At 44.8% G+C, this 27753-nt stretch overlaps 1 protein-coding gene across 1 annotated transcript in view; it reads right to left on the bottom strand.

Moving 5' to 3' along the window:
• The window catches only part of STARD9 (StAR related lipid transfer domain containing 9), a 252380-nt gene that overhangs the window by 70617 nt on the left and 154010 nt on the right, over positions 1 to 27753 (bottom strand). The window contains exons 18-20 of the mRNA XM_075330480.1: positions 22902 to 23039; positions 13101 to 13183; positions 9143 to 9246 (exon numbers count right to left, since the gene is read on the bottom strand). Coding sequence (XP_075186595.1) covers positions 9143 to 9246; positions 13101 to 13183; positions 22902 to 23039 — 325 coding nt within the window. The remainder of the gene's footprint in view (positions 1 to 9142; positions 9247 to 13100; positions 13184 to 22901; positions 23040 to 27753) is intronic.

Raw genomic sequence — 27753 nt, 5'->3', positions numbered from 1 at the left:
ACTGAGAACTTTCAATAATTTTTCAACTGGCTAACACGGTACCAAAACCTTTTCACTTCTAAGTAAAAACTCTGACACAACTATCAAAAAGCGCAATAAAAAGTAGTCTTCCTGGACGATGTAACAGTGAAATCAGTCCCAGTCTGTTTAACGGGGCGATCTTCTGGCCAGGATTCACTTATCCAAATGTACTCTCTTATTTTAGGCTCAGTCCGTAGAGCATGAAGGTCCACCTAGGATAGCAGAATTGCATTGTTTGCAACATTAATCATTGCAGCAATTTGTGCAAACAATATGTGGATCAGAAACCTCAGCACATCCGGCAGTCTGCAGACGGGAGCACACGACTGAGCGATACCAGGCGGTACTGACCGCACTGCAGCTAGGAGCTATTTTCCCTGCATTAACACTACTACATCGGTTACTGCACTTTACATCATACAAGCAGAAGTGAATGTGGCTTTTCTGCAGCAGTTTTAGGAACAAAGCACAGAGAAAAGCCCCAACTCCATTTTGTTGTGCTTTTTTTAACTTTTACTATTTTTTTCTTTCATACAGTATCAACATTTTACGTAGAATTGTACATTACATAGTGGCAAAGGGTGCAAATACAGACCCCAATTCATGGACCCTACGCCCAGTTCACATTTCTACGACTCCCCCTGCATACAACTCCATGCAAAAGGTGACATATTTCTTGTATGCATATAGGTAAGAATAGTCACAAATTTTAAGAGTTGAGATTACTTGGTAAAACTAAGACTGAATCTTCACATCTATGTGACAAGGATTATGATATGATCCCAAAACCTAGAACGACCAACGGGCCTCCTGCCAAATATTGCAACCTGAGGAGAGGCCATGTTTCAGAAATACGTCAATTCGTCCTATCAATAATCCACTAGTTATTGTCTGCAGTGCTTACAGTAAAGGGCAAAGAACTGGCAAATGTCAAGTACAAAAAAAATAAAAGGATTCAAATTGTAATATACACTAAAATAAAGCAGATCGCTTTGGGGAAATTATTATTTTATTTTATTTAAATGCAATTTAGGGCTAAAAGAGGATTTTGGGTACTCACCGTAAAATCCCTTTATCTGAGCCTTCATTGGGGGACACAGGAAAACATAGGTGTATGCTGCTGCCACTAGGCAAAAAAGTTAGCTCCTCCTCAGCAGGGTACACCAACTGACTGACACAAAGCTAATCAGTTAGTGAGAAAAAGCAGTAGGAGGAGCAATAGTAAAACAAAAACAAAGCTGCGAACAACATAATTGAAAACAACTCAATCTTTATACAAGGGTGCGAGCTGTGTCCCAATGAAGGCTCCAAGAAAGAGATTTTACAGCGAGTACCCAAAATCCTTTTTTCTCATTCACTTCATTAGGAGACACAGGAAACCATGGGAAGTCCAAATGGACTCCCAAAAGCGGGATATGGAACAAGAAAGAAATAAAGCCAGATCAGAACTAGACCTGAGCTACTGCCACCTGCAGAACCTTCCTTCCAAAGCTCAGATCAGCCAAGGCATAGGTGTGTACACGGTAGAATTTTGAGAAGGTATCAACAAACAACAAAGATAGCAGCTTCACAAAGCTGCAACATGGATGCTTGATGCTGAACAGCACAGGAAGCCTCCACTGCACAGGTGAAGTGAGCCTTAACTCCCGATGAGGGCTGCATGTTCTATTTCCAATAAGCTTCTAAAACAGGCAGAACGGATCCAGTGGGCGATAGTGGCTTTGGAAGCTGGAAGACCTGTACGATGACCTTCCAGAATCACAAGCAATGAGTCGAAATTCTGAAGGGTGTTGTTCTGGAAAGATACAGACGTAATGCTCAGACTAAATCTAAGTTGTGAAGAGACTGTTTCCGAGGTGAGTCGGGGATGGACAAAATTATGTCCTCATTGAGGTAAAAGGAATAGACTACCTTGGGAAGAAATGAAGTAACCTGTTGGAAGAATCATCTTGACCTGATGAAACATCAAAAAGGGAGATCAACAGGAGAGAGCCACTAGCTCTGAAAGACACCTGATAGAGAGAATAGCCACCTGAAAGGCAACTTTCTAGGAGAGGAGAGAAAAAGTGGAGTCTCGAATGGGCTCAAAGGGGGAACCCTGATGAAGGTCCAAAACTACATTGAGATCCCAAGGGTCGATGGGAGGTCGATATGGCAGGACAAAATGAATGAACATCTGGACCCAAGAGCGTGAGGCTAGGTTCCTCTGGAACAGGATAGATAGAACCAAAACCTCTCCCTTGAGGGAGCTAAGGGACAAGCCGGCATTTATACCCGACTGCAAAATGGATAGGATGGAAGGGAGAGAAGGATTTGGGAGATACCTTTCTGGCCTTCCATATCCAGGGGTAGACATGGGAAGAGGAGGGTTTCCTTGTCTTGTTCAATGTCTGTATGATCTCTTATGAGAAACCTGCCTCTCTTAGGAACGCAGCTTCAACAGCTATGCCGTTAAATTGAGAGAATGTGAATTCTGAGGGCAAAAGGGGGCCCTGCGACAAGAGGTCTGGGTGGTCTGGGAGCTTCTATAGGATGTCAGAAAGAATATTGACTACAACTGCGTACCACGCTCTCCTAGGCCAGTCTGGCACCACGATGCTTACTGGCACTCCCTCCATTTTCTTGATGAGATGAGGAATCAGGGGTAAATGAGGGAAAAGGTATGTCAGATTGAATGGGGACCGCGCTATAACATGGGCATCGGCGCCGATTGCTAAGGGATCGTGGGACCTGGAGACGAACTAAGGAACCTTCCTGTTCATCCTGGGTGCCATCAGGTCGACATTGGGAATGCCCCACCTTTGGCAGACTTGACTGAAGATCTCCGGATTCAGAAACCATTTGAACTCATGTATTCAATGGTTACCCATTAATATGAATGTCAGACGAATATTGACGAACGTAATCTCCACAATATTGCACAAACTATCTCTGTGGGCTCTACCGAGATAGTGGAGGGTCAGCGTAGAATTTAGTTGACGAGGAACAGGGGCGTCATGACCAATTAGGACGCCGACCCCCGTATGATAGTAAGGGAGAGAGTAAGGTGCATACAATTCCCACCTTTTCTTCTCATCACAAAAATAAATGTATGTACTTTGTTTGTGGCATATGTGTTTATTAAAAATAAATTATTTTAAGGTAATGAGAGTTACGGTATTTGATGATTAGATTCTACCTTAATATTTAAAATCGGTGTATGGTTAATAATGTAACAGAAAAGAGGAAAGACAAGTGCCTCTGTTACCCGTATTTCTGCTATGCAGATTACAAGGCTGGCTAACAAAATATATCCCATTAAACAAAATATTAAGTGCAAAGAATAAAATACAAGAAAAGTTAGAAAGAAAGCCGAAAATCACCATGAACCCTAGAAAGATGATGTTCTTAGACTAAAGGGTAAATGCCATTAACAGTTACATCATTTTGCACAAAAAGAATTAAAGGAATATTCCCATCTTGCTAAGTGATGGTATATACGGAAACAATAATCTGCAAAGAGTAACCACTGGTTTAATTTTTTTTTTTTATTTCATAAATCAATAGTGCACACATGAAAATAAGCAGCTCTGTGATATAGCTTATCAGAGAAATCTGCTTATTTCACCTCCTAGACTGATCTTTCACTCTACGTTTATGGGTAAAAATCTGTATTAGTGAAGACAAACTATCCCATTATTGAGATATGAGCTGACAGTTGGTGCTCAAAGTTCTATGGAGAGAGCAGAGATTTGCATGCAAGTTCTCCTGAAACAACAGTTACATTTCTCCATAGAACTTTACGAGCACCAACTGTCGTCTCCAATCTGAGAAACAGGAAAGCTTGTAGTCATAAAATCATAAAGTGGTAGAGTTGGAAGGAACCTCAAGGGCCATCGGGTCCAATCCGCTGCAAGTGCAATCATCCCAGTTATATGTTTTATAGAATAATAGAATAAATAAATCATAGAATAGTCACTGAATACAGATTTCACCCATGGTTTGAGAATTTTGAGAATGAGAGATCAGTCCTGGAAGAGAAAGAAGCCGATTTCTCTCTTATTTTCATGTGTACAATAAATCAGAAGTCACGTGTGACATCCATGATAGCTCGCAGGCTCATGACGGAGCGGTTGCAAAATATATTGATCCATATGTCCTGTAGGCCTACAGACCAGCATCCAGTTTTGCGTATAGTGCTGTGATATAGGAGGTGGCATATGACAATTAAATAATGCAATCACTATAAATGTAACTGTCCCACTACATGCACCAATCATTTTAGCATGCATGGCATAATAAAGAAAGTTACAGTGACAGTGTCGTCCAGCTGCACTAATATTACTTGTGAATCCAAATTATTGGCACCTAATGACTTCCATCCAAACACCACTTCATAGACAGTAATAAGGCAGCATTTGTGCACCTGAAATTGATGCATTTTTCCATTTATTTTAGATGACTAATAGCAGATAGTCTTATTATGTTATATAGATTTGTGCTCCTCGGGGCTGATTGCAGGGCGGCCACACAATTAGTGATGCTTTGCTGCCGCGCTTCACTAATAACATGTACTAAGCAGAACAGAAGAGCAAAGCACTTCAGGCAATGATTCTGCATTTTAGTGGAAGATGCAGGAATGAATATCTCTTACCTTACGCTGCGTTATGTCTCCTTCGTGTCATGATTGCAGAAAGAAAGATACGAGAAGGTAACATATTTGCTTTATAACCTTGTAGGAAGTAATATCCTAGGGAGGCTTGGGTAGAGGAAACCTCTGTATACACACATTTGTAGCAAAGAGGCTACACAGCACAGTCAGCCTGTACGCTCCACCTCTCCTGCTGGAGACCGCCCAGGCTAGTGCAGGGGTCTGGATGGCTATAGTCTGCCATAGCATAATGCAGCTTAGTCAGATGACTCCATCCTGAAGGACCAGGAGAAGGCATTACCTTCCGCTGTGTAACCCAAAAATCAAAAGCTGCAGAAAATGCAATATGTCCTTCACTATAGTAAGAGAATATACAAATCTGTAAGATAATGCAAACACCAGAATAGCATGGCAAGGTCGGGATCATTTACTTACTGGGGACACTATTTTTGGGAGTCACAAACTTTCAAATGACTTTTAAATAATGTAAAATGGTAATAAAAAAATATTTTAAATTTTTATTAATTAATAATATTCTTAATACATTATACGAGCCTTTTTCCTTGGCCTTTGTGGGTGTTTAAGTTTCTTTTGAAAAGACAAGTGAATGTTAGGCTCAGTTCACATTTATACAGTGCGTTTTGCTGGATGTATACTTCTGCATTGCAAAACAGCTGTATTCAGACGTATATTGCTAAATGGGAATCAATGTGATTCCTCTGCGTTGTCGTAAATGACCAGATGAGTACAGGATCATAAAATATTCTGTACGATTTATTAATGCGTTTTAAGGCACACACACCTCAATAAAAAAAGAGTCCAGGATCATAAGGACAATTATTTATGGTTTATCAACGCATTTCAAGGCACATCATCAGGAAAAAAAAAAAAGTCCAATATCAAAATATTCTACATAGGATTTTTTAGCAATGCATTTCAAGGCACACACATCTCTTCATCAGGGAAAGAAGAGTCTGGGATCTTAAAAAATTATGTATGATTTATCAATGCGTTTCAAGGCACACATGCCTCATCAGGAAAAAGCGTACAAGATCATAAAGTATTCTGTATGGGTTTTTTTATCAACGTGTTTCAAGGCACACATGCCTCATCATCAGGGAAAAAAAAAAAAAAAAAAAGAGTCCAGTATCAAAATATTCTACACGGGGTTTTTTTAGCAATGCGTTTTTAGCAATGTGTTTTTAGCAATGCGCTCCTTAGGGGAAAAAAATGCCTCATCTTCAGGAAAAGAAGAGTCCGGGATCTTAAAAAAAATTATGTATGGTTTATCAATGCGTTTCAAGGCACACATGCCTCATCAGGAAAAAGCGTACAAGATCATAAAGTATTGTGTATGGTTTTTTTTATCAACGCGTTTCAAGGCACACATGCCTCATCATCAGGGAAAAAAAAAAAAAAAAAAAGAGTCCAGTATCAAAATATTCTACATGTTTTTTGTTTTTTTTAGCAATGCATTTCAAGGCACACACATCTCTTCCTCAGGGAAAAAAAAGAACTCATCTTCAGGAAAAGAAGAGTCAGGGATCTTAAAAAATTTTTTATATGGTTTATCAATGCGTTTCAAGGCACACATGCCTCATCAGGAAAAAGCGTACAAGATCATTAAATATTCTGGATGGGTTTTTATCAATGCGTTTCAAGGCACACGTGCCTCATCATCAGGAAAAAGAGCCCAAGATCATAAAATATTCTGTATTTATCAATGCGCTTCAAGGCATACATGTCTCTTCATCAGGAAAAAAGATAGAATTATGTTTTTTTCCTGATGAGGCATGTGTACCTTGAATCACATTGATAAATAAACTATACAGAATATTTTATGATCTTGGACTCTCTTTCCTGATGAGGAGGCATGTGTGCCTTGAAACGCGTTGATAAACTATACAGAATATTTTATCTTGTACACTTTTTCCTGATGAGGCATATGTGCCTTGAAACGCATTGATAAACCATACATCATTTTTTAAGATCCCTGACTCTTCTCCTCCTAAAGATGAGGCTTGTGTGACTTGAAAGGTGTTGATATAAAAACCATACAAAATATTTTATGATCTTGTACTCTTTCCTGATGATGAGGCAGGTGTACCATACAGAATTTTTTATGATTTTGGACTCTTTCCTGGTGAAGAGGTGTGTGCGCCCTGAAACGCGTTGATAAATAAACCACAACATATTTTATTATCCTGGACTCATCTCATCTGTTCATTTATGGCAGTGCAGAGGAACCACATTTATTCCCATTCCTCAGTCTCCGGTGTTTTCATTTGTGGATCTCCAGCAGCTGCTATATATCTAGGTACTAGTTGTGTCATACACAACCACATCAGGTGAGGAGATACCCTACCTTATCACCAATCTGTCACTGGATAAAACCCTATTGCACAGTTTCATCTACCTTAGATTTGTTCCACATGTATATTGCAGCATATCTATAGACTGAAATGGGCAAGCCATAGTAAAAAATAAATAAATAAAACATGCATTTAGTCCCTAAAAAACATATGATATGAAAGATTTATATCCTTAATCTTCCATTCATTCTTATGTGTAACATAAATATCTATTCTCCTGTCTGCACCATTTAAAGTTACTTGAGAAAAGAATACATAAAAAATATATTATTAATAAAAAAAGATATTTTTTTGTAGTCTGAATTTTGACACATGCTTAGCTATATTTGTAATGCATACGTCCAATGCATACATTAAATATCTGCAGACATACAAATATGAACGGAGCCCTAGACAACCTCAGACTTCTGGCCCAGCAGAACAAACCCGATTCTGTTTTTCCTCTGGCACTTAATATGGACAGGTTAGGCTGGTTTCACACATCTGTTTTTTGCCGTCTGACACAATCCGGTGTGGGCCTGATGCAACGGATCCGGCGCAGATTGTGTAAAACTGATGCGACGAATCCGGTAAAAAAACGGATCAGTTGTAGCAGTTTGTACCGAGAATCCAGCTGTGGCCGCAGGTAACCTGAGTGACGTAATCGTTGATAGCGCGACTCACTTCAGTTGCTCCGTGGAGATCACAGTGAGCGGCGGTGTTTTACAGCCACTCCTCTCAGCTTCCCGATGTAGCAGAGCTGAAAGCGTCGTGGGACCTCGTGTGGATTACGTCGAGCCTGGAGGGGTATTTGGGAATTTTAATAAAGTGGTGAAAGAGGGTGTTTTTTTGTCTTTTATTTTAAATAAAGGATTTTTTGGTGTTTGTTTATTTACTTTCACCACAGATTAATCATGGGAGGGTGTCTCAGACGCCTGGCTTGATTAACCTATTACTTAGTGGCAGCTATGGGCTGCCATTAACTCCTTATTACCCCGATTGCCACCGCACCAGGGCAATTTGGGATGAGCCGGGTAGAGTCCCGGGTCTGTCGCATCTAATGGATGTGGCAAATCCGGGCGGCTGCTGGCTGATATTTTTAGGATGGGGGGCTCCCCATAACGTGGGGCTCCCCATCCTGAGAATACCAGCCTTCAGCCATGTGGCTTTACTTTGGCTGGTATTAAAATTGGGGGGACCGCATGCCGTTTTTTTTTTAATTATTTATTTACTTATTTTACTGCAAAATTTAGACCCACCCACTGGCGGCTGTGATTGGTTGCAGTGAGACAGCTATCACTCAGCATGGGGGTTCGCCTGACTGCAACCAATCATAGGCGCCGGTGGGCGGGGGAAGCAGTGAATACGAGATGGAATAATGAGCGGCCGGCATTTTCAAAGCAGGAGAAGCCGCGGGAGCTTTGTGACAGCTGTGCAGCGCCACTTCGCGACGGTGATTGGTGTGTATGAGAGAGGGGGAGACAAACCGACGGACAGAAAGAGCGAGACCGACACTGACAGAGGGAGAGATTTTCTAACCAGAAAGGAATTTACACATCTGAGCATGCTCAGTTGAAAAAAACGGATCCGTCATTGGAATGCGTTTTTTGCCGCATTACGACGGATGCGGCGCCCATAGGCTTTCATTTTACAACATGCCGCACGGATCCAGTGCGGTGCATTTTTTTGCCGGTGACAAAAAACATTCCCTTGTGCGTCCTTTACGGCAGCCGGACCCGAAAATTTCTCCGTATGCGGCAAAGGAAACACAAGGGCATCAGGCACAATTAGGCGCTAATACAATTCAATGAGGATAAAAACGCATTTGGCGCCGGATCCGTTTTATCCGGTATTTGCCGGATTGTGCCCGACGACAAAAGCCTGATGTGTGAAAGTAGCCTTAGTGATGTTCTGCAGCAGCTGAGACAATTTGTGCCTGGACATTATACAATTATATTGGCATATGATACCTGCAAACAGTTGACAATGTACAGTAATGTGCACCTATGAATTCGCAAGCTTAGGTACAAGTCATACAATGGCTTGTGTCATGTGTACGGATGTGTTTTGCTTATTCATTGTTACATAACGATATCCAATTTAACATTACTTTTAACATAGATGATGATGATGATAGTACCTTGTGTTTAAGATGAGAGAGTTCCCTGGAGAAGATGAGCAGAAATCTCCAGACAGGTCCAGCCAGTCCAGAGAACAATCGCTGACAAAAGATGCCCGACTGTCCTGCAGAAATAACGACCAGCATAAGTTGTCAGCAATATGGGGCCATGTTATAGATGTCAATGGGCCCAAGCAAATGTGAAAGAAGCGGCTATATTAATTAACATAACAATGATGCAGTAACATCACAGGCAGGCAGGATCGGGCTGTTGGCTTTTAACATGCCCAATCCTTTTGTTCTCAAATGACATAAGCCGCTGTTAGGGGAGTATGTGAATGGCTTACTCCTAGTAAGGTCTAGTCTACAGTATATGAGTAAGAGGATTGGGAAAAAATAAAGTGCGACTGACCAATATAGTAGAACCCCTTGAGGAGAGGTGGAATTAAAACATCTTCCAGCCCTACAAGCACAAGAGTGCAGATAGACTTTTTTCATTTTAACTTTTTTTTTTTTACCTGAGGAAGGTTTCGTGTTAAGCCGAAACGCGTTGTGAATTACCCACATGTAAGTGGATTTCCACGCCATTAAGGTACATTTTTAGCAATAAATCTTTTTATGAATGTTTGCTGGATTCCTTGGGAGCACCAATCGGGGTCTCTAATCCTTTCAACTGACAGCAATATAAAGTCATCGTTACTCGACTCCGTGACTAAAATATATAACTATAAATGTAAGATAAGTCAATCAAATGACATTTAGGAAACCTTGTATTTTCATGGATTCATTGGTAGATTGAATTATCATAAATGTTATAGTCACAATCACATCACAGCAGGCGGACCCTGCTCCCCTGCCCTTCACAATGACCTGTGCACACGCTCATTAGATGCTCAGTAAGGGCCAAGTCGGTCTATTGCTACTAACAAAACGTCAGTCTAGATGAATCGGTGCCAGTGTGGCAGATTTGTTTCATAGATCTAATTGGCTATTTAAGACACTTAGTTTTTTTCATGGTTTTATTAACAATTAGCTCAATAAAACAAATATGATACATTGGCCCAGGGGTGGACATATCATTGTTGCAGCTGCACAGGGACCCAAGAGGTAGGGGGGCCACTACCACCTGCGAATCACTTGGAATATTTCATTATGAGGAGCTATTGGACTGCAGCTGTCACAAGTATGTCACGGCCTGATGTAATGTCGGAAAGATCTGGGATCAGAAGATCGCAGCATATAGTTGATCACAGATCCACTTTAGAGCCTGCTTCTTGTTTACCCTGAGTTGAAGCTTATTTAATTCCATCTGGTACTGAAGGGGTTAAGGTTCCTTTCTATCCTGCAGTGATCTAACAGGTAGTTGTAATCTCAGCTGCAGCCGCTCTCTTCTGCTATAAATATCCACACCTCCCTATGCCGGCTATAGCTCATTCTATATTGTCCACTTTGAAGGAGCCAGTCTCTGGAGAAGCTTAGATGTTTGCTTCTGTTGCAGCTGAGAGGTTTCCTGCTGGCGAAGCTGTGGAATGCTCTTTGCTGTGTCTTTCCCCACCTGTTTATCTTACCTTGTCTCTTTGTAGTGGTGAGATCAGTGTTTCGCTGGCCTTCACTAGTCAGGGTGAGTTCAGGGCCAGCGAAGGTCTAGGCACATGACAACGCACAAGGGGAAGGACCCGTCTAGGGAGTGCGGGGATCAGACTCAGGTGAGTGTTAGGAGGTGAACCTGCTCCACTCACCCTAGCACCAGGGCCTTCCCGTTGTATTCCTTCCCTGGTTTTCCCTTTTGTGCTGCGTCACTGGCTGGGAGTCCTCTCGGTGCTGGTGTGACAGCAGGGGCCCATATACTTTTCTTGCACAGGGGACTTTTTTGTCTTTGTCTGTCAGTGCACTGGCCCCAATTCATCAAGACTGGCATCTTATTCTTGTTAGCAACAACAAACTGGTCAATAGCCTATCTTTTGTATTGAAGCATCTAATGAGCATGTGCAAATGTCACTGTGAAGGGATCACGTTTGATATCTTATATTGTGATTGGTGGATCCGGTTTCATCAGCTGTGTATAGGCAGGTTATCGGTCATTGTAATCCTGATGACAATGAAAATGCATAAAACAATTTCTGAAAACTGAACTCTAAAGTTGTAAGTGGTTCCTGTCGGGGCTTCAATCCGAACCCCAAGCAAAATGGTTTTCAGACGCATGCGCCGACGGATCCATTGACTATAGTGGTGCAGACGGAGTCACCGTGTGCTGTGTCGTGCACCATTTTCGGAAATATACGCTTACTGGAGGTGGATACCCAGATGTAGTAGTCTGTGTCTGGGTGTCCGCCTTCTGAAAGCGTATACTCCCGAAAATAGTGCACTACACCGCACACGGTGACGCCATCTGCACCATTATAGTCAGTGGCCCCGTAAGCGCATACGTTCAAATTCCGTTTTGTGGGGGGGAAGGGGAGGTTGGATGGAAGCGCAGATGGGACCACTGAATGGAGATCGAAACCCAATGTGAAAAGTGGTCTTCAATTTCTGATAGCACATTCCATTTAAGAGAAAGTAAGGTCATGTCAGGTAATGGGATGTCACAAGTGACAACCTTACATGTTACCGATTTGCACAATTTCCAAATAGCCATCACACTAAAAATTGCAGCCTGGTGGCCATTTGGCTTAAAACAACCTCAACAGCAATTAAAGGGGTCATCTGCCACTTAGATGGCGATTGCGTATCCATGGGCTGGATATTCAATATCACACCATCAGGGGTTTGCAGCTCTGGAGGCAGCCAAATGTAAACAGTGCTCAGAGCCAGAACAGCACAGTCCGGTACAATGTGCAGTGTCCGCTCTCAGCTCCTATTGAAGTGAATAGGAGCAGATCCGCAGTTCCTTGGAATGGCAAGCACACAGTTTCCGAAGCGGTGTTGTTCGGGCTCTGTATATGGTCTATATGTCGTGGCTGCCTCAGCTGCAAACAGCTGGTCAATGGGGGTGCCGGTGTCCGACTAATCGGATATTGGTGATCAATCTTAAGGAAATGCCATCATGAAATTCAAGGGGTTTTCCAGTTTAAAAATAAACAAAAAAACAAAAAAAACAAAAAGCACACCGCTCTTTACTTACGCTCCTCGGGTCCAGTGCCGAGTCTCCACCGCTGTTCCCAGTGTCTATTATTGGTTTCAGCGCTGTCTACATGATGTCAGCAGACAATAACAAACACTGGGAGCAGCGGCGGAGACTCAGCACTGGACCCAGGGAGGGTGAGTAAAGCAGGTTTTGCTTTCTTCTTAAATTAACTGCAGCCGGAGGAAAAAGGTTTTCTAAAACGATGAAACTATCTTAAAGGGGTTGTACACTCCTTGGACAACCCCTTTTCATACCCTTCTCCGGAAAACTAAATATGACTATACTCACCTCCGCTGCAACCGCAGTTCCAGCGATGTCTGAAGCTGCTCTCCCAGGGCCAACATGACATTCTTATGACACGTGAGCCCCAGAACCAGTCAGTGCCGACTTCCTTCTCTCTGCCTTCAGACATTTGAGCAGGAAGTCAGTGCTGCACTCGCATCCTGCTCAAATGCCTAAAGGCGGAGAGAAGGAAGCTGATTGATAATGACACATGAGCCTCAGGACCAATCAGCTTCCTTCTCTCCGCCTTTAGGCATTTGAGCAGGATGCGAGTGCAGCACTGACTTCCTGCTCAAATGTCTGAAGGCAGGGAGAAGGAAGTCGGCACTGACTGGTCCTGGGGCTCACGTGTCATAACAATGTCATGTCGGCCCTGGGAGCGTAGCTTCAGACATCGCTGGAACTGCGGTCGCACCGGCCAAGAGTATAGGCTTAATTATTTTTACAGGGGTGAACATAAGGGAATGAGTAGAGGTTGACAAAGTAGTGGACATCCTCTCTAATGATTTTCTGCACCATTTTGATAGACTAATGTATGCAACAAAGAAGTGATATACAGAAGTAATAACTTACAGATCTCATCTGCCTCAGCACAGCCGCTTCTGCTGGGTGGTTGAATCGAAATCTATGAGATTTTCCTAAAACAATGATGGCTCCTACAAAAAAAAGTAATAATAATTTTGTTAGATTTACTATGAATTGCACAAATCTTGCTAATTGTACATTAGGAGAATCCTCATAGATGGAATGATATCACCCTATACGCACTTGGCAATTTCCAGGACGCCCATACATACGGATAGAGAGCGCGGTGCATGCGTCGTCACCTCTCCACCGACAGCGGCATACTACACAGATCTACATCTACCAGACATTTATGGCATTTGTGGATATGAAAAATCCTCTTTCATGCATTTTTTTTCTGCATATCAGATCAATGTACACACGCCGGTGTAAGGACAACATTCTCCTTTACAAAAATCACCAGTGCAAGCAAGAAACCACCACTGAATATAGAGGCTTAAATCAATCCCTTTTTCTAATCCAAAAATAAACTCATACGGTGAATGGTGTGAAGCAAAAAAAAAAAAAGAAAAAGTGAAATATACTAAAAAAAAATCTTTTGTCCCCCCCCAAACATGCAAAAAAAATAAAATAAAATAAGGAATCATGCTGTCATATGCACTGCAAAATGTTACTAATAAAAAAATGACATCTAGGCATGCATACAGCTGCATCACCGTAGAAAGAAAGAACACTTGGGTCTTAGAAATGGCGACAAACCACATTTTTCAGAATTTTTTTAAACCAGCAAGGTCAGGTGAAAAGCAGAAAAACTAATGGCGGAGTGGCGTTTTTTCACCATTTCGTTCCACTTGCCTATTTCCCCCCCACTCTTTTCAAGTACATTATATGGTAAAGTGAAAGGTGTCATCAAAATCTACAACTTGTCGACACGCAAAAACACAAGCCATTGTGCGGGTGTGTTGGTGGAACAATGAAAATAAAACAAAATGTTATGGTTCTTGGAAGAAGAGAAGGAAACATTTAAAGCACAGAAATGAAAAATGACTTGGTGGTAAAGGTGTTACATTAATTTTAGCAACAGTCAGACAATGTTTCTGGCAGTGCCCCTTTAAAGGCTGCATTATAATTAGTTTACTGTGTGACTATGTTGTTCCTACTACTTTGGCTAAAGCCGGTACACTTGTCAGCGCAGTCATTCCTGGAGTGCAAATTAAGCTCGGATTAATGAAGAAAGTCTGCACAAATTACTGCTGGGATTTCTATCCTCTGACAAATTGTAGGGGAGGCTGCAGAGTATTTTCTTTCCCAGTTTCATTTAATTCTCTTTCCTTTAGTTACGGACAATAGATAAAGTCATTTTTGGCACTGTTTTGTATCCAATTATAACCTATGGCTTTGCCACCAAGATCCTTTTTTCGAAAAACGAGGAAAAAAAAAAAAAAAGGGAATTCCAGCGGACAAAAAGTGATTCTCTGCTCCCAAAATTCCTGCTAAAATAGTCAAGTTTATTTTATCTTCATTAAAACACTACACAAGATATTCGGCTCAGAAAGGGAACTAATGGAAAATAACCGGACTACGCGTTTCGGCGTACTAAGACGCCTTCATCATGGTCTGATAGTGGGGTCTTAGTACGCCGAAACGCGTAGTCCGGTTATTTTTCCATTAGTTCCCTTTCTGTGCCGAATATTTTGTGTAGTGTTTTAATGAAGATAAAAAGAGAATTTTGTTTACTTACCGTAAATTCTTTTTCTTATAGTTCCGACATGGGAGACCCAGACCATGGGTGTATAGCTTCTGCCTCCGGAGGACACACAAAGTACTACACTCAAACATGTAGCTCCTCCCTCCGGGCTATATACACCCCCTGGATGACAATCTAACCAGTTCAGTGCAAAAGCTGAAGGAGGACATCCACCCATAAGTAGAGATAGAGTAAAACTCGGAAAAACCGGAACCTCTGTCTACAACAACAGCCGGTGAAACACACGGAACAAGAACTGCCAACAGGCAACAGGGAGGGTGCTGGGTCTCCCATGTCGGAACTATAAGAAAAAGAATTTACGGTAAGTAAACAAAATTCTCTTTTTCTTCATCGTTCCTTATGGGAGACCCAGACCATGGGACGTCTCAAAGCAGTCCATGGGTGGGAAATAACCAAAACTGAGAAGTAGGCAAAACCTATCTTCACAAGTGGGCGACAGCTGCCTGAAGGATGCGTCTGCCCAAGCTCGCATCTGCCGAAGCATGAGCATGCACTTGGTAGTGCTTCGAAAAGGTGTGCAGACTAGACCAAGTGGCAGCCTGACAAACCTGCTGAGCCGTAGCCTGGTGCCTGAAAGCCCAGGAGGCACCGACAGCTCTGGTCGAGTGCGCCTTAATCCCTGGCGGTGGGGGCACCTGAGAATGCTGGTAGGCATCGGAGATGGCCGACCTAATCCAACGAGCTAGGGTCGGCTTAGAAGCCGAGAGACCCTTGCGCTGACCCGTGGTTAGCACAAAAAGTGAGGTGCACCGCCTAAAAGCGGCGGTGCGTGACACATAGATTCGGAGCGCCCGCACCAAATCCAAGGTATGCAACGCCTTCTCAAAGCGATGCACAGGGGCCGGACAAAGGGAAGGCAATGAAATGTCCTGGTTAAGGTGGAAAGGAGATACCACCTTAGGGAGAAAGTCCGGAGTCGGACGGAGAACCACCTTGTCTTGGTGAAAAACCAAAAAAGGTGACTCCGAAGAGAGCGCAGCCAAATCAGAGACTCTCCTGAGAGAAGTTATGGCCACCAGAAAGACCACTTTCTGTGAAAGTCTAAACAAGGGAACCTCCCTAAGAGGCTCAAAGGGGGGTTTCTGTAAGGCCGTGAGGACCAGATTAAGATCCCAAGGATCCAAAGGCCGCCGGTAGGGAGGAATGATGTGAGATGCGCCCTGCATGAAGGTGCGCACCTGAGCCAGTCGGGCGATACGCCGCTGGAATAATACCGACAGAGCCGACACCTGTCCCTTGAGGGAATTGAGGGACAGTCCTAGCTGCAGACCGGACTGTAGAAAGGACAGGATGGTCGGCAAGGAGAACGGCCAAGGAGCATGGCCGGAAGAGCGACACCAGGACAGGAAAATCTTCCAAGTCCTGTGGTAAATCTTGGCCGAGGAAGACTTCCGAGCCTGAGTCATAGTGGAGATGACCTCAGAAGGAATGCCTGAAGCCGTCAGGATCCAGGACTCAAGAGCCACGCTGTCAATCTGAGAGCCGCAGAATTCTGGCGGAAGAACGGACCTTGAGAGAGAAGGTCTGGGCGGTCCGGGAGATGCCACGGCATTTCTACGGACAGACGGAGCAGATCTGGGTACCAAGCTCGCCTGGGCCAGTCCGGAGCAATGATTATGACCCGACGGCCCTCCATTCTGATCTTGCGCAGAACCCTGGGCAAGAGAGCTAGAGGGGGAAACACATAGGCCAGACGGAACTGGGACCAATCTTGAACCAGCGCGTCCGCTGCGAAGGCCTGAGGATCGTGGGAGCGAGCCACCTAAACCGGAACCTTGTTGTTGTGCCGGGATGCCATTAGATCCACTTCCGGAGTGCCCCACTTGCGGCAGATTGACCTGAACACTGCCGGATGAAGGGCCCACTCGCCGCTGTCCACGGTTTGACGGCTGAGATAATCGGCCTCCCAGTTTTCTACGCCTGGGATGTGGACCGCGGATATGGTGGACTTGGAGTCCTCCGTCCACTGAAGGATTCGTTGAACTTCCAACATTGCCAGGCGGCTGCGAGTCCCGCCCTGGTGATTGATGTAGGCAACCGCTGTCGCTTTGTCCGACTGGACTCGAATGTGCTTGCCCGCCAACAGGTGGTGAAAGGCCACGAGAGCTAGAAGAACAGCCCTGATTTCCAGCACATTGATCGAGAGGGCTGATTCGGACGGAGTCCAAGTGCCCTGTGCTCGGTGGTGGAGAAATACTGCCCCCCAGCCGGAGAGGCTGGCATCCGTGGTGAGAATCACCCAGGACGGAGTCAGGAAGGAGCGTCCCTGTGACAGAGAGAGGGGCCGAAGCCACCGCTGAAGAGAGCTCCTGGTCTGCGGCGACAGAGCCACTAGCCTGTGCAAGGAAGAGGTCCGCTTGTCCCAACAGCGGAGAATGTCCAGCTGCAGAGGACGCAGATGGAACTGGGCAAAGGGAACCGCCTCCATTGACGCCACCATCTGACCCAGCACCTGCATGAGGTGCCTGATGGAATGACGGCGGGGCTTCAACAGAGAGCGTACCGCCAGATGAAGGGACTGCTGTTTGACTAAGGGCAGCTTCACAAGTGCCGGCAGAGTCTCGAATTGCATCCCTAGGTACGTAAGTTCCTGGGTCGGGGTCAGAGTGGACTTGGGCAGATTGACAAGCCACCCGAATTGAACAAGCGTGGCGAGAGTGAGCGAAACACTCCGCTGGCAGTCTGCACTGGATGAGGCCTTGACTAGAAGGTCGTCCAGGTAGGGGATTACTGCCAACCCCCGGAGATGCAGGACCGCAACCACTGCTGCCATGACCTTGGTGAATACCCGAGGGGCTGTGGCTAACCCGAAGGGGAGAGCCACGAATTGGAAATGTTCCTCTCCGATTGCAAAGCGTAGCCATCGCTGGTGTGAAACCGCAATAGGCACATGCAGATAGGTATCTCTGATGTCGATGGATGCTAGAAAATCTCCTTGGGTCATTGAGGCAATGACCGATCTCAGAGATTCCATGCGAAAGTGCCGCACCTGAACATGCTTGTTGAGAAGCTTGAGATCCAGGATGGGCCGGAAGGAACCGTCCTTCTTGGGGACTAGGAAGAGGTTTGAGTAGAAACCTCTGAACCGTTCCCGGACGGGAACCGGAACAATTACTCCGTTGGCCTGCAAGGATGCCACGGCCTGTGAGAAGGCGGCGGCCTTGGAGCAGGGGGGAGTGGACAGAAAAAATCTGTTTGGCGGGCTGGAAGAAAATTCTATCCTGTAGCCGTGGGAGATGATATCCCGCACCCACTGATCGGAGACGTGTTGAAACCACACGTCGCCAAAGCGGGAGAGCCTGCCACCGACCAAGGACGTTGCTGGCGCCGCCAGATAGTCAAGAGGAGGCTGCCTTAGTGGCAGCGGCTCCTCCGTTCTTCTGAGGACGCGGTTTCGCGCGCCAGTTGGGTTTACGATCCTTGGCTGAGGTAGTGGACGAAGCTGAGGGCTTAGAGGATGACCAGTTAGAGGAACGAAAGGAACGAAACCTCGACTGGTTCCTGCCCTGGACAGGTTTTCTGGTTTTAGTTTGTGGCAAGGAAGTACTCTTCCCGCCAGTAGCTTCCTTAATAATTTCATCCAGCTGTTCACCGAACAGCCGGGACCCAGCAAAGGGGAGCCCAGCAAGGAACTTCTTAGAAGAAGCGTCTGCTTTCCACTCTCGAAGCCACAAGATCCTGCGGATCGCGAGAGAATTAGCGTAAGCCACTGCCGTGCGGTGAGAGGCCTCCATAATGGCAGACATGGCGTAGGATGAAAAAGCCGAAGCCTGGGAGGTTAAGGCAACCATCTCGGGTATAGAGTCCCTGGCGAGGGAATGTATCTCCGCAAGAGAGGCAGAGACTGCCTTAAGAGCCCACACTGCTGCAAAAGACGGGGAGAACGAGGCTCCTGCCGCCTCATATACAGATTTGGCCAGAAGGTCAACCTGGCGGTCAGTGGGATCCTTAAGAGAGGTGCCGTCGGCCACAGATACGACTGTCCGGGCTGAGATTCTCGACACCGGAGGGTCCACCTTTGGGGACTGAGCCCACTCCTTAACCACCTCTGGTGGAAAGGGAAAACGGTCATCAGAACTACGCTTTGGAAAGCGTTTGTCAGGACAGGCCCTGGGCTTGGTAACAGTGGCCTGAAAACTGGAGTGGTTAAAAAACGTACTCCTAGCTCTCTTAGGAGAGGTAAACTGGTGTATTTCTACCAGAGAGGCTTGTTCCTCTGACACTGGTGGATTGAGGTTCAGTACGGAGTTAATGGATGCAATCAAGTCACTAACATCCGCATCACCCTCAGATAAATCAATGGGGTACATAGAGGTAGCGTCTGAGCCCACAGTAAAGGTATCCTCCTCGCCTTGCACCTCAGCTTGTGAATCAGAGCCGTGGGACGAGGAAGGAGAATGGTCCCTGCGTCTCCGTTTAGGAGGACGGGGTCCTAAAACCTGCTCTGAGAGCTCTGCAGAGCTCGGAGCAGCAGAGGCACCCTGAGAAGGGGGCTGATGCATGGTCAGCAGAGTCCGGGACAGCTGTCCCATGGAGTCGGCAAAGGACTGTGAGATAGCCTTAGAAAACGATGCTACCCAAGCCGGGGGTTCAGCCACCGGTGCCGGAGCAGCCTGAGGGACCCCTGAGGAGGCTCCAGGCTGAGGCACCACCATGTTAGAGCAGGCCTCACAATGAGGATATGTGCTCGGTTCTGGCAGAATGAGCTGACATGCAGTGCATATAGCGTACAGCTTAGCAGCTTTCTTGCTCCTAGTGACAGACATGCTGCTGAGGTGGAGGCTCTGCAGTAATAATAATAATACACTCCTGTAGAATGACCCCTGAGAGTGTATAATAAAGCCCACAACCAGAGGTTGTGGCTTACCAGACCGTGTGTGCCCTCCGGATTCCACAGCTCGGACCCCCAGTGAAGCGTCTGCCTTCCAGATGCAGAGCTGCAGCAGCCAGCGCCGATCAGTGTGAATACGCTGATAAAATGGCGCTGGAGTGAGGAGGGGGGGCGGGGATTAGCCCAGGAGCGGGAAAACGGAGGGCCAAGGAGAGATACAGGGGAGGGAAACATCTCCTGAGAGAGGAGTGTCCTCCCCTCTGCTGAACGGCCGGTGGGCGGTGCCACACTTTTCCCCTGCATGAATCATGCAGGGGAAGCTGAAAACGAAACTAGGCCGCAACTGAAGCCGGGGCCTAGATTTTTACATGCGGCCGACGAGCAGGCACCGTCGGCGCGGTTCTCAGGAAAAATCCAGAGAACCGGCCGGAATTCACAACAAAGTTAAAAGACACACTCTCCCCTGCATAAATGTACCCGGGACCCCTGAAAAGCGTCTCAATACTTAGCTTTGAGGCGCAGGGCCAAGTCCCTGGGGGAGTTGTTAAACGCTCCGTCCGACAGGAACCAGACAGGGCTGCGGATGGAGACCGGTCTTCTGCAAGGCAGAAAGAACCGTGATGGCTCCCACTTCAAGCCAGAGCCCATGGGATGGCGAAGGAGCACGGCATGTGAAGGCTCCAGCCTTGTAAAGTCAACCTTAACAGCACCGCCGACACAGTGGGGTGAAAAGGGACATGCCGGGAGTCCAGACTGGACCCGCTTTTCTTCCATATCTTTGAAATCAAAAATCTTAAAAATGAAAAATCAGAGAATGCATGTGTGTGTGTGACCTCCTGAACACAAAGCATTGAACTGGTTAGATTGTCATCCAGGGGGTGTATATAGCCCGGAGGGAGGAGCTACACGTTTGAGTGTAGTACTTTGTGTGTCCTCCGGAGGCAGAAGCTATACACCCATGGTCTGGGTCTCCCATAAGGAACGATGAAGAAAATAAACTTGATTATTTTAGCAGGAATTTTGGGAGCAGAGAATCACTTAGGCTACTTTCACACATCCGGTTTGAGCACTGCGGCTCAATCCGGCTGTGAAACCTATGCAACGGATGCGGCGAAAACACCGCATCCTTTGTATAAGTTTTTACATGCGGCCGGTCCGGTTTTTTCCGGTTGCGGCACGCTACTGAGCATGCGCAGTGGAAGAAACCGCATGCGGCGGCCGGATGCGTCTTTTCCGCATCGCGCCGCATCCGGCGTCCATAGGTATGCATTGAAAATGCGCCCCAGCGGCCGGATGCGGCGCGATGCGGGTTTTTTTGCCGGAGCAAAAAACGTTGCAGGCAACGTTTCATCCGGCCGCGGCATCGGCTAAATCTGCCACATGCGGCAAAAACCGGACCGAACGCAAGCCCATGCGGCACAATACGGCACTAATGTAAGTCTATGCAAAAAAAAACGCAACCGGCGGCAAAAAAAACGGTTGCGATTTTTCTGCAGAGTGCCGTATTGTGCCGCAGAGCAAAAACCGGATGTGTGAAAGTAGCCTAAGGCTACTTTCACACATCAGTTTTTTGGCATCAGGCACAATCCGGCGTGTGCCTGATGCAACGGATCCGGCGCAGAATATGCAAAAACTGATGCGCCTGATCCTTTTTTTTGATGGATCAGGTATACCTGATCCGTCAAAAAACGGATCCGGCGCATCCGTTTTTGCATCCGTTTCGTCTGTTTCTTTGCTGGATCCGTTTTTCCAATAAATTGGCGCATGCTCAGTTTACAAAAACAGACCTGGCGGACGCATCCGTTTTTTGCCGCATTACGACGGATCCGGCGTCCATAGGCTTCCATTGTAAATCACACCGTATCACGCCGGATCCTGCGCGATGCGTTTTTTTGTCAAAGACAAGAAACGTTACAAGAGACATTCCATCCGGCCGCTGCATTAGCCAATTACGACGGATCCGGCAAAAGCCGGATGCAACACAGGGCCATCAGGCACAATCCGGTGCTAATACAAATCAATGGGGATAAAACGGATCCGGCGCCGGATCCATTTTTTTCCGGATTGTGCCTGATGGAAAAAAACTGATGTGTGAAAGTAGCCTTACTTTTTGTCCATTGGAATTCCCCTTTTCTGCTTTTTTCCCCTCATTTGCCGTAAGTGAAGGTTTCCACCCTTCTTTCCATAAGGACTTCATGAATTTATCCACACTATACGGGAGTAGCTATTAAGTAGCGGTAAGCTGGCCTTCTTTTATACCTTTTTTTTTTTTAAAAAAGGCTCACAAACATGGTGAAAAAAACAAGATGTGAACATGAAAAGAGCCTGACATGACCATGTACAAGGAAGCTGTCAGTCGATACATGGCCCAAACCATGGGCAGTATGAATCAGAACCTGTCTGCACAACACAGGTGAAGCCCGTTATTCTCTACAACACTATGACGTTTCAGAGAAAACCTTGTAATAGTCTGTCCGACACCATCCGCTGCCGGCTTCTCTCCTCCCAGCTTTAGTTGATTGACAGGTATCTCCTGACGTACATACATGGATGAGACCTGCCAATCATCTAGAGATAGGCGGGACAAAGACAGTGAAGGTGGTGCCGGACTAGACTTAGCTCGTTTCTGCCAATGGCCACCAGCCAAATGTTTAAACTAAATGACAAAGTGTTTAAGAAAAAAAAAAATGTGTGGAGCCAGAATCTGATTCATGCTGCCCGGGCTTTGGGAAGCGTGAATCAACTCATAGGTTCCCTTTAAACACGTGATCAGGCTTAGACAATATTAGTATTTTGATCAGATAATTTGCCATAATAATAATAATTAATAATAATTTTATTCATTTATATAGCGCTATTAATTCCACAGCGCTTTACATACATTGGCAACACTGTCCCCATTGGGGCTCACAATTTAGAGTCCCTATTTGTATGTCTTTGGAGTGTGGGAGGAAACCGCAGGAAACACGAGGAGAACATACAAACTCCTTGCAGATGATGTCCTTAGTGGAATTTGAACCCAGGACCCCAGCGCTGCAAGACTGCAGTGCTAACCACTGAGCCACCGTGCCACCCAATCACTGACAACTCTAGGGTTAAAAACAATTACGACACAAACAAAAATTTGGAGTTTGCGACTCAATTATTTTAATTCCAATACTCCTTTGAGTGACAAAACATGGAAGCTGTGCATACCATGTACTGGTGCTCCTTATCATTTTCTCATTTAATGAGCTTGCAATTGACTCACCTTGAGACAAGCGACAGACGTCTTCGACCTCCTGCCCGTTGACCGTGCAGAGGGCCCCGGGCGATGGCCGCAGTTCTACCACCCCAGACTTGTTCTGGATAGCACAGTGCTCCTGATGAATGTGCTCACCCTGCAACACTGATAGAAATCATGGCACAATCAATCAAGAGGAATCAAAACGCTTACCTACTGATAAATGAATGTGCTCTATATATTTTGTACTAATGTGACTTCTATATTATACAGAAAGTGTATAATATAAATAAAATTTTAATATAATATATAATTATTATATATATTATTATATATATTATATAATTAATTATATAATTTATATATATTATAATATAAAATTAAAAATTATACAGAAAGTGAATAGACAAATTGGAAAAAAAAAAAACGTTCTTCATTCAATAAAGGTTTTTAGGTGCAGACACAGAACACATCTTGTAATGTGACCACATGCATCTTTTCTTGTTATACAACCCAGGAAACCTCAAATCTCTGGGGGGTAATAAGCCACCAAAATAGACTCATTTTAACTTACAAACTCGATCTGATGTACTGGGATAAATAGGTCCAAGCACCAATAAAGGTAACAGAGATTGTCCTCATAAACTACTGAGCTATGGATGTGGCCACAATGAGGTTGTGTCCTCTATCCCCCGGCTATCTGTTATTGCCTGGGAAGGCACACTGACTATACAGGTCACTGCTGCAAGAAATATGTACATGGCTGCCAGTCAAATGCGCTTTTTTTTCTGCGTGTTTTTGATTTCTGAAATCTTATGTACACGCTGATTTTTTCCTTGCAGTGAAGCAGTTGCAAATCTGCAGCATGTCACATCTTTCAGCGTTTTTTGCATTTTTTTCCACCCAAATGAATGGGGAGAAAAACAACGCAAAACACTGCAAAAGCATGCATATTTTCAGCTGCATTTTTACTGCAACACTCAAGTAATTGCAGAAGTTTTTTTGCTGCAAATACTGAAATTGGGGACGTACCCTTAAAGGGGTTGATCAGCCATTAGGGCTCATGCGCACGTTGCGTACTGACATGCATTTACGCTGTGTATAGCACTGCAGTGTAAATGCATGCGTCCTGCGTCCCCTGCACAATGTAGATTGTGCATGACACGTGTTCACGATGCTTTTATGAACGCAGCGATTTTGGTGCTAAAATTTTGACCCAAATCCATGCGTTCATAAAAGCAGCATGTCAATTATTCCGTGCGCTATGGATGCAGCTCCCGCTCTGTCCATGGTGGGAGCAGCATCCCGAGCGCATGAAATCGGCTTTTTTAAAACAAAAATACTGCATCCATTATGCAGTGTTTCTGCAGCGATTTAAAGCGCACATGTGCTGTCAAATCGCTGCAGAATATTATGCAGTTCCGTGCACATGAGCCCTTAGGCTATGTGCCCACGCTACAGGATTTACCGCGGATTTTGCCGCGGATTTACCACGGATTTGCCGAAAATCTGCAGCAGCAGCACTTCCAAGCCATTTCAATGGCATTTTGGAAATGCTGTGCCCATGCTGCGGATTTTTCCGCGGCGGATTTGCCGCGGATTTTGATGCGGAAAAATCTGCAGCATGTCAATTGTTTGGTGCAGATTTGGTGCGGATTTTTGGCTTTGAATGGGAAAAAAAAAAAAAAATCCGCATTAAAATCCGCGGCAAATCCGCGGCAAATCCGCGGGTGCGGATTTGCCGCGAAAGTCGCGGATTTTCAGGCAAAAAAATCCGCAGGGACATTCTAGCGTGGGCACATAGCCTTAGAGTACAAGTCTGCAGTCACTGTGCATGACTGCAGACTTGTGAATCCTCACAGTGTGCACAGTGCGTGCTCTTAGGATTTTCTGGTGTTGGTGCCAGGAGCAGGCGGGCCCATAACAGCAGATATATGATTTGCATACATGCAGTCAAGTGCTGAATAGATGTGAGCAGCTTGGCTAAATAAAAGTGAATTGAGCGAGGCCGGACAAGTCTAGTTGAAATGTGGCCGGAAGTAACAGATCACACACTTTGGGTCAGATGAACACCCACTCCCGATGCCGGAGAATCCTGACATTGGGCACAGGCAGAATTCCCAAGTTTGCAGTCACCGACTCGAGCAATTGACAATCACTGCATATTCTCGCTATTGGAAGCTCTTTTTTAATTAAATGTTTTTTCCGCTGAGAGAATTCCTGCAAGAAGGCATTCATTAATTTCAAGCAAGCTTACATAAGATGTGCTTTACAGCAGACCATAGGAACGTTTAGTTTGGAGAAGGGGGATAGGAATATATTCATGAAAGAAAACTTCCACTCTTTGGTGAATGCCAAATCTATGCTAAAATATGTAGCTTTTTAATCTTTTTGCCCCTTTTTTACAAGATTACAAAAAGTAGCCAGGGTTAGTTGGTAATAGGTGGGCATTGAGGGTCTGACAGAGTCACTATATTTCTTGCCAAATATTGGTGCAGATCTGTGCCCGCTATCAGGCGTACATTTCAATCTCTTGTGCACGGATGGCCGGTGATGCGACATCTTTATATGAAAGTGTTATAATAAAGTTTGGTGCGTTTTACTCTAACACACTTGGGTACATGCTTGGTGTATGAAATGTAATGAATCTTCCATTAGCATGTACTATACAGTGTAACCACCCATATCCTGTCCACCGCCATTAATTTGAGAATGGCGGCAGCTATAGGCATAGAAGTGGTGTCTAGGTATAGTAAAGTAGCCATACGCTACACAATGAATCCACCTATAGCGCCACCTGGTGGAAAACAACGGAGTAAGCATTTTTATCTCAAGAACGTAACGAGATAGAGACAAAAAAAGTGAATTACAAAGCTGTAGGGCATCATCAATTCAATATGAATCGACACCTTGCATACAGAAATGCTACGATTAGAACGTGTAAAACTCACAAGGCTGCGGACGTGAAGCGATATCTCATGGAGACCTTCCTACAAGTCATTGGGTATGGTGGCTGTGTGGAGTGGCCTCCACGCTCACCTGACCTGACCCCATTGGACTTCTTTCTGTGACGTTACATCAAACAGCAGGTGTATGCGACCCCTCCACCAACATTGCAGGACCTACGACGGCGTATCACAGATGCTTGTGCAAACGTGTCACCTACCATATTGCACAGCGTGCAGCAAGATACAGTATGCTGTCCAGAGTCCAGATGTGCATTGCAGCTGACGGGGGCCACTTTGAGCATCAAAGTTAAATGAGCGCCATATGCGTGACCAGCATTCATTGTTTTGGGGGGTCATGGGTTTCATATCATAGCATTTCTGTATGCAAGGTGTCGATTCGTATTGAATTGATGATGTCCTACAATTTTTTAATTCCCTTTTTTTCTATATCTCGTTCAGTTTTCAATATAAAAATGCTAACTCCGTTGTTTCCCACCAGGTGGTGCTATAGGTAGTTGCACTGCGTAGCGCATGGCTACTTTACTATACCTAGACACCACTTCTATCCCGAGAGGTTTTAGACTGTTTTTTTTGCAAAATAATTGACACTTTTAACATTGCAACCTAAATTATGCTTATAAACTCACCAATCAATAAAAATGGATTTAATTTTCAACATTAAAAATAGGCATAAACCAGAAACGAGACGGATGGAATACATTACAGCTTGCATCAACTACCATCTGGACAAATATCAGCGTATATGGTCACCGCGGGACTGTGTATATGTCGATGACTGTTAACAGAGTGCTGATGCGGAGCGTCCGCGTGCTCTGGTGTTCCGTGCGGGTGCTTTGCACATAACTTGTGTCTGTTCAGACCCTCCCCTCTCCCCCATCTTGTCTTTCCTTATGTCTCTCCTTCCCTGATGTCTTGTGTATTCTTTTTGATGTTATTTGATGTGTAAATTTTGTTAGGAAAAATTCCTTAAATAAACCGTTATATAAAAAGATATGCATAAACTATTCTTTTTTCGATTCAGATTTATTTTTCTTCTATATATTTTACGTACATAAAGCCGCCATCTTGCTTGATCCTCGGTTAACTACGTTAAGAAAAATGCTTTAAGGCCTAGACGTAAACAATGGGCCGAAGATTTTTTTATTGATCTCAAAAGGGACAGTTTTCTAAGCATTCTCTGTGACATGTGAAAAGGTCATTGTGCAGGGAGAGGGAGAAGGTGAGCTGTGATCATCGTCAACTGTTTAATCTATCCTATGTTATCAATAAAGAGGTTTTAACGTTCAACTTATTCCTGCCTGTGACTATGATGAGATGACTAAGGACACGTTCTGTCCACAGAACACAACATGTTAGCCTATTATTAATCCAAATGGCAAAATTGCATGACTTTAAGACTTTTTTTTATTTTTAACTATGGTCATATCTGAAAAGGTAAAAAAACAAAAACATCAAAACGTAAAAAAAATTAGGCTTAACAAAAAACGTAATTTAAACAATAAATCTTTAGTTTTTTGACCATTTTACAGTTGATATAGAGATTTACAACTTAAAATGTTTGTCCAATGTAATTAAACAGTTGCACACAGGCAACAATTCTGCCAAAATAATTATATAGCATATTCTTATCCCTTTTACTCCTGCCACTGGCCTTAACGTTACCTTGTAGTTATCACAGTCCTCAGTCACTGACCTCGGCGATGGTCGTGTGTGCTCATAAGGGGCTCACAGGGTGAGACGTCTGACGCCAAGGTAAACAGAAGACCAGCGGGGAATAAAAGGGTGGGTATAGATGTCATTATTTTACGTGTGTTCTCTTGGACAGGGGCGGACATATCATTGGTGCCAGCTAGGGGCTCCTATCTACCCCCAACTTAGGCTAGGTTCGCACACTGCGTCTTTTTGACGCT

Source organism: Anomaloglossus baeobatrachus, chromosome 12 (assembly GCF_048569485.1).
Source record: "Anomaloglossus baeobatrachus isolate aAnoBae1 chromosome 12, aAnoBae1.hap1, whole genome shotgun sequence".
Lineage (NCBI taxonomy): Eukaryota > Metazoa > Chordata > Amphibia > Anura > Aromobatidae > Anomaloglossus > Anomaloglossus baeobatrachus.
Note: the sequence above shows the minus strand (reverse complement) of the source record. Positions and strands in the feature narration are given on the sequence as shown.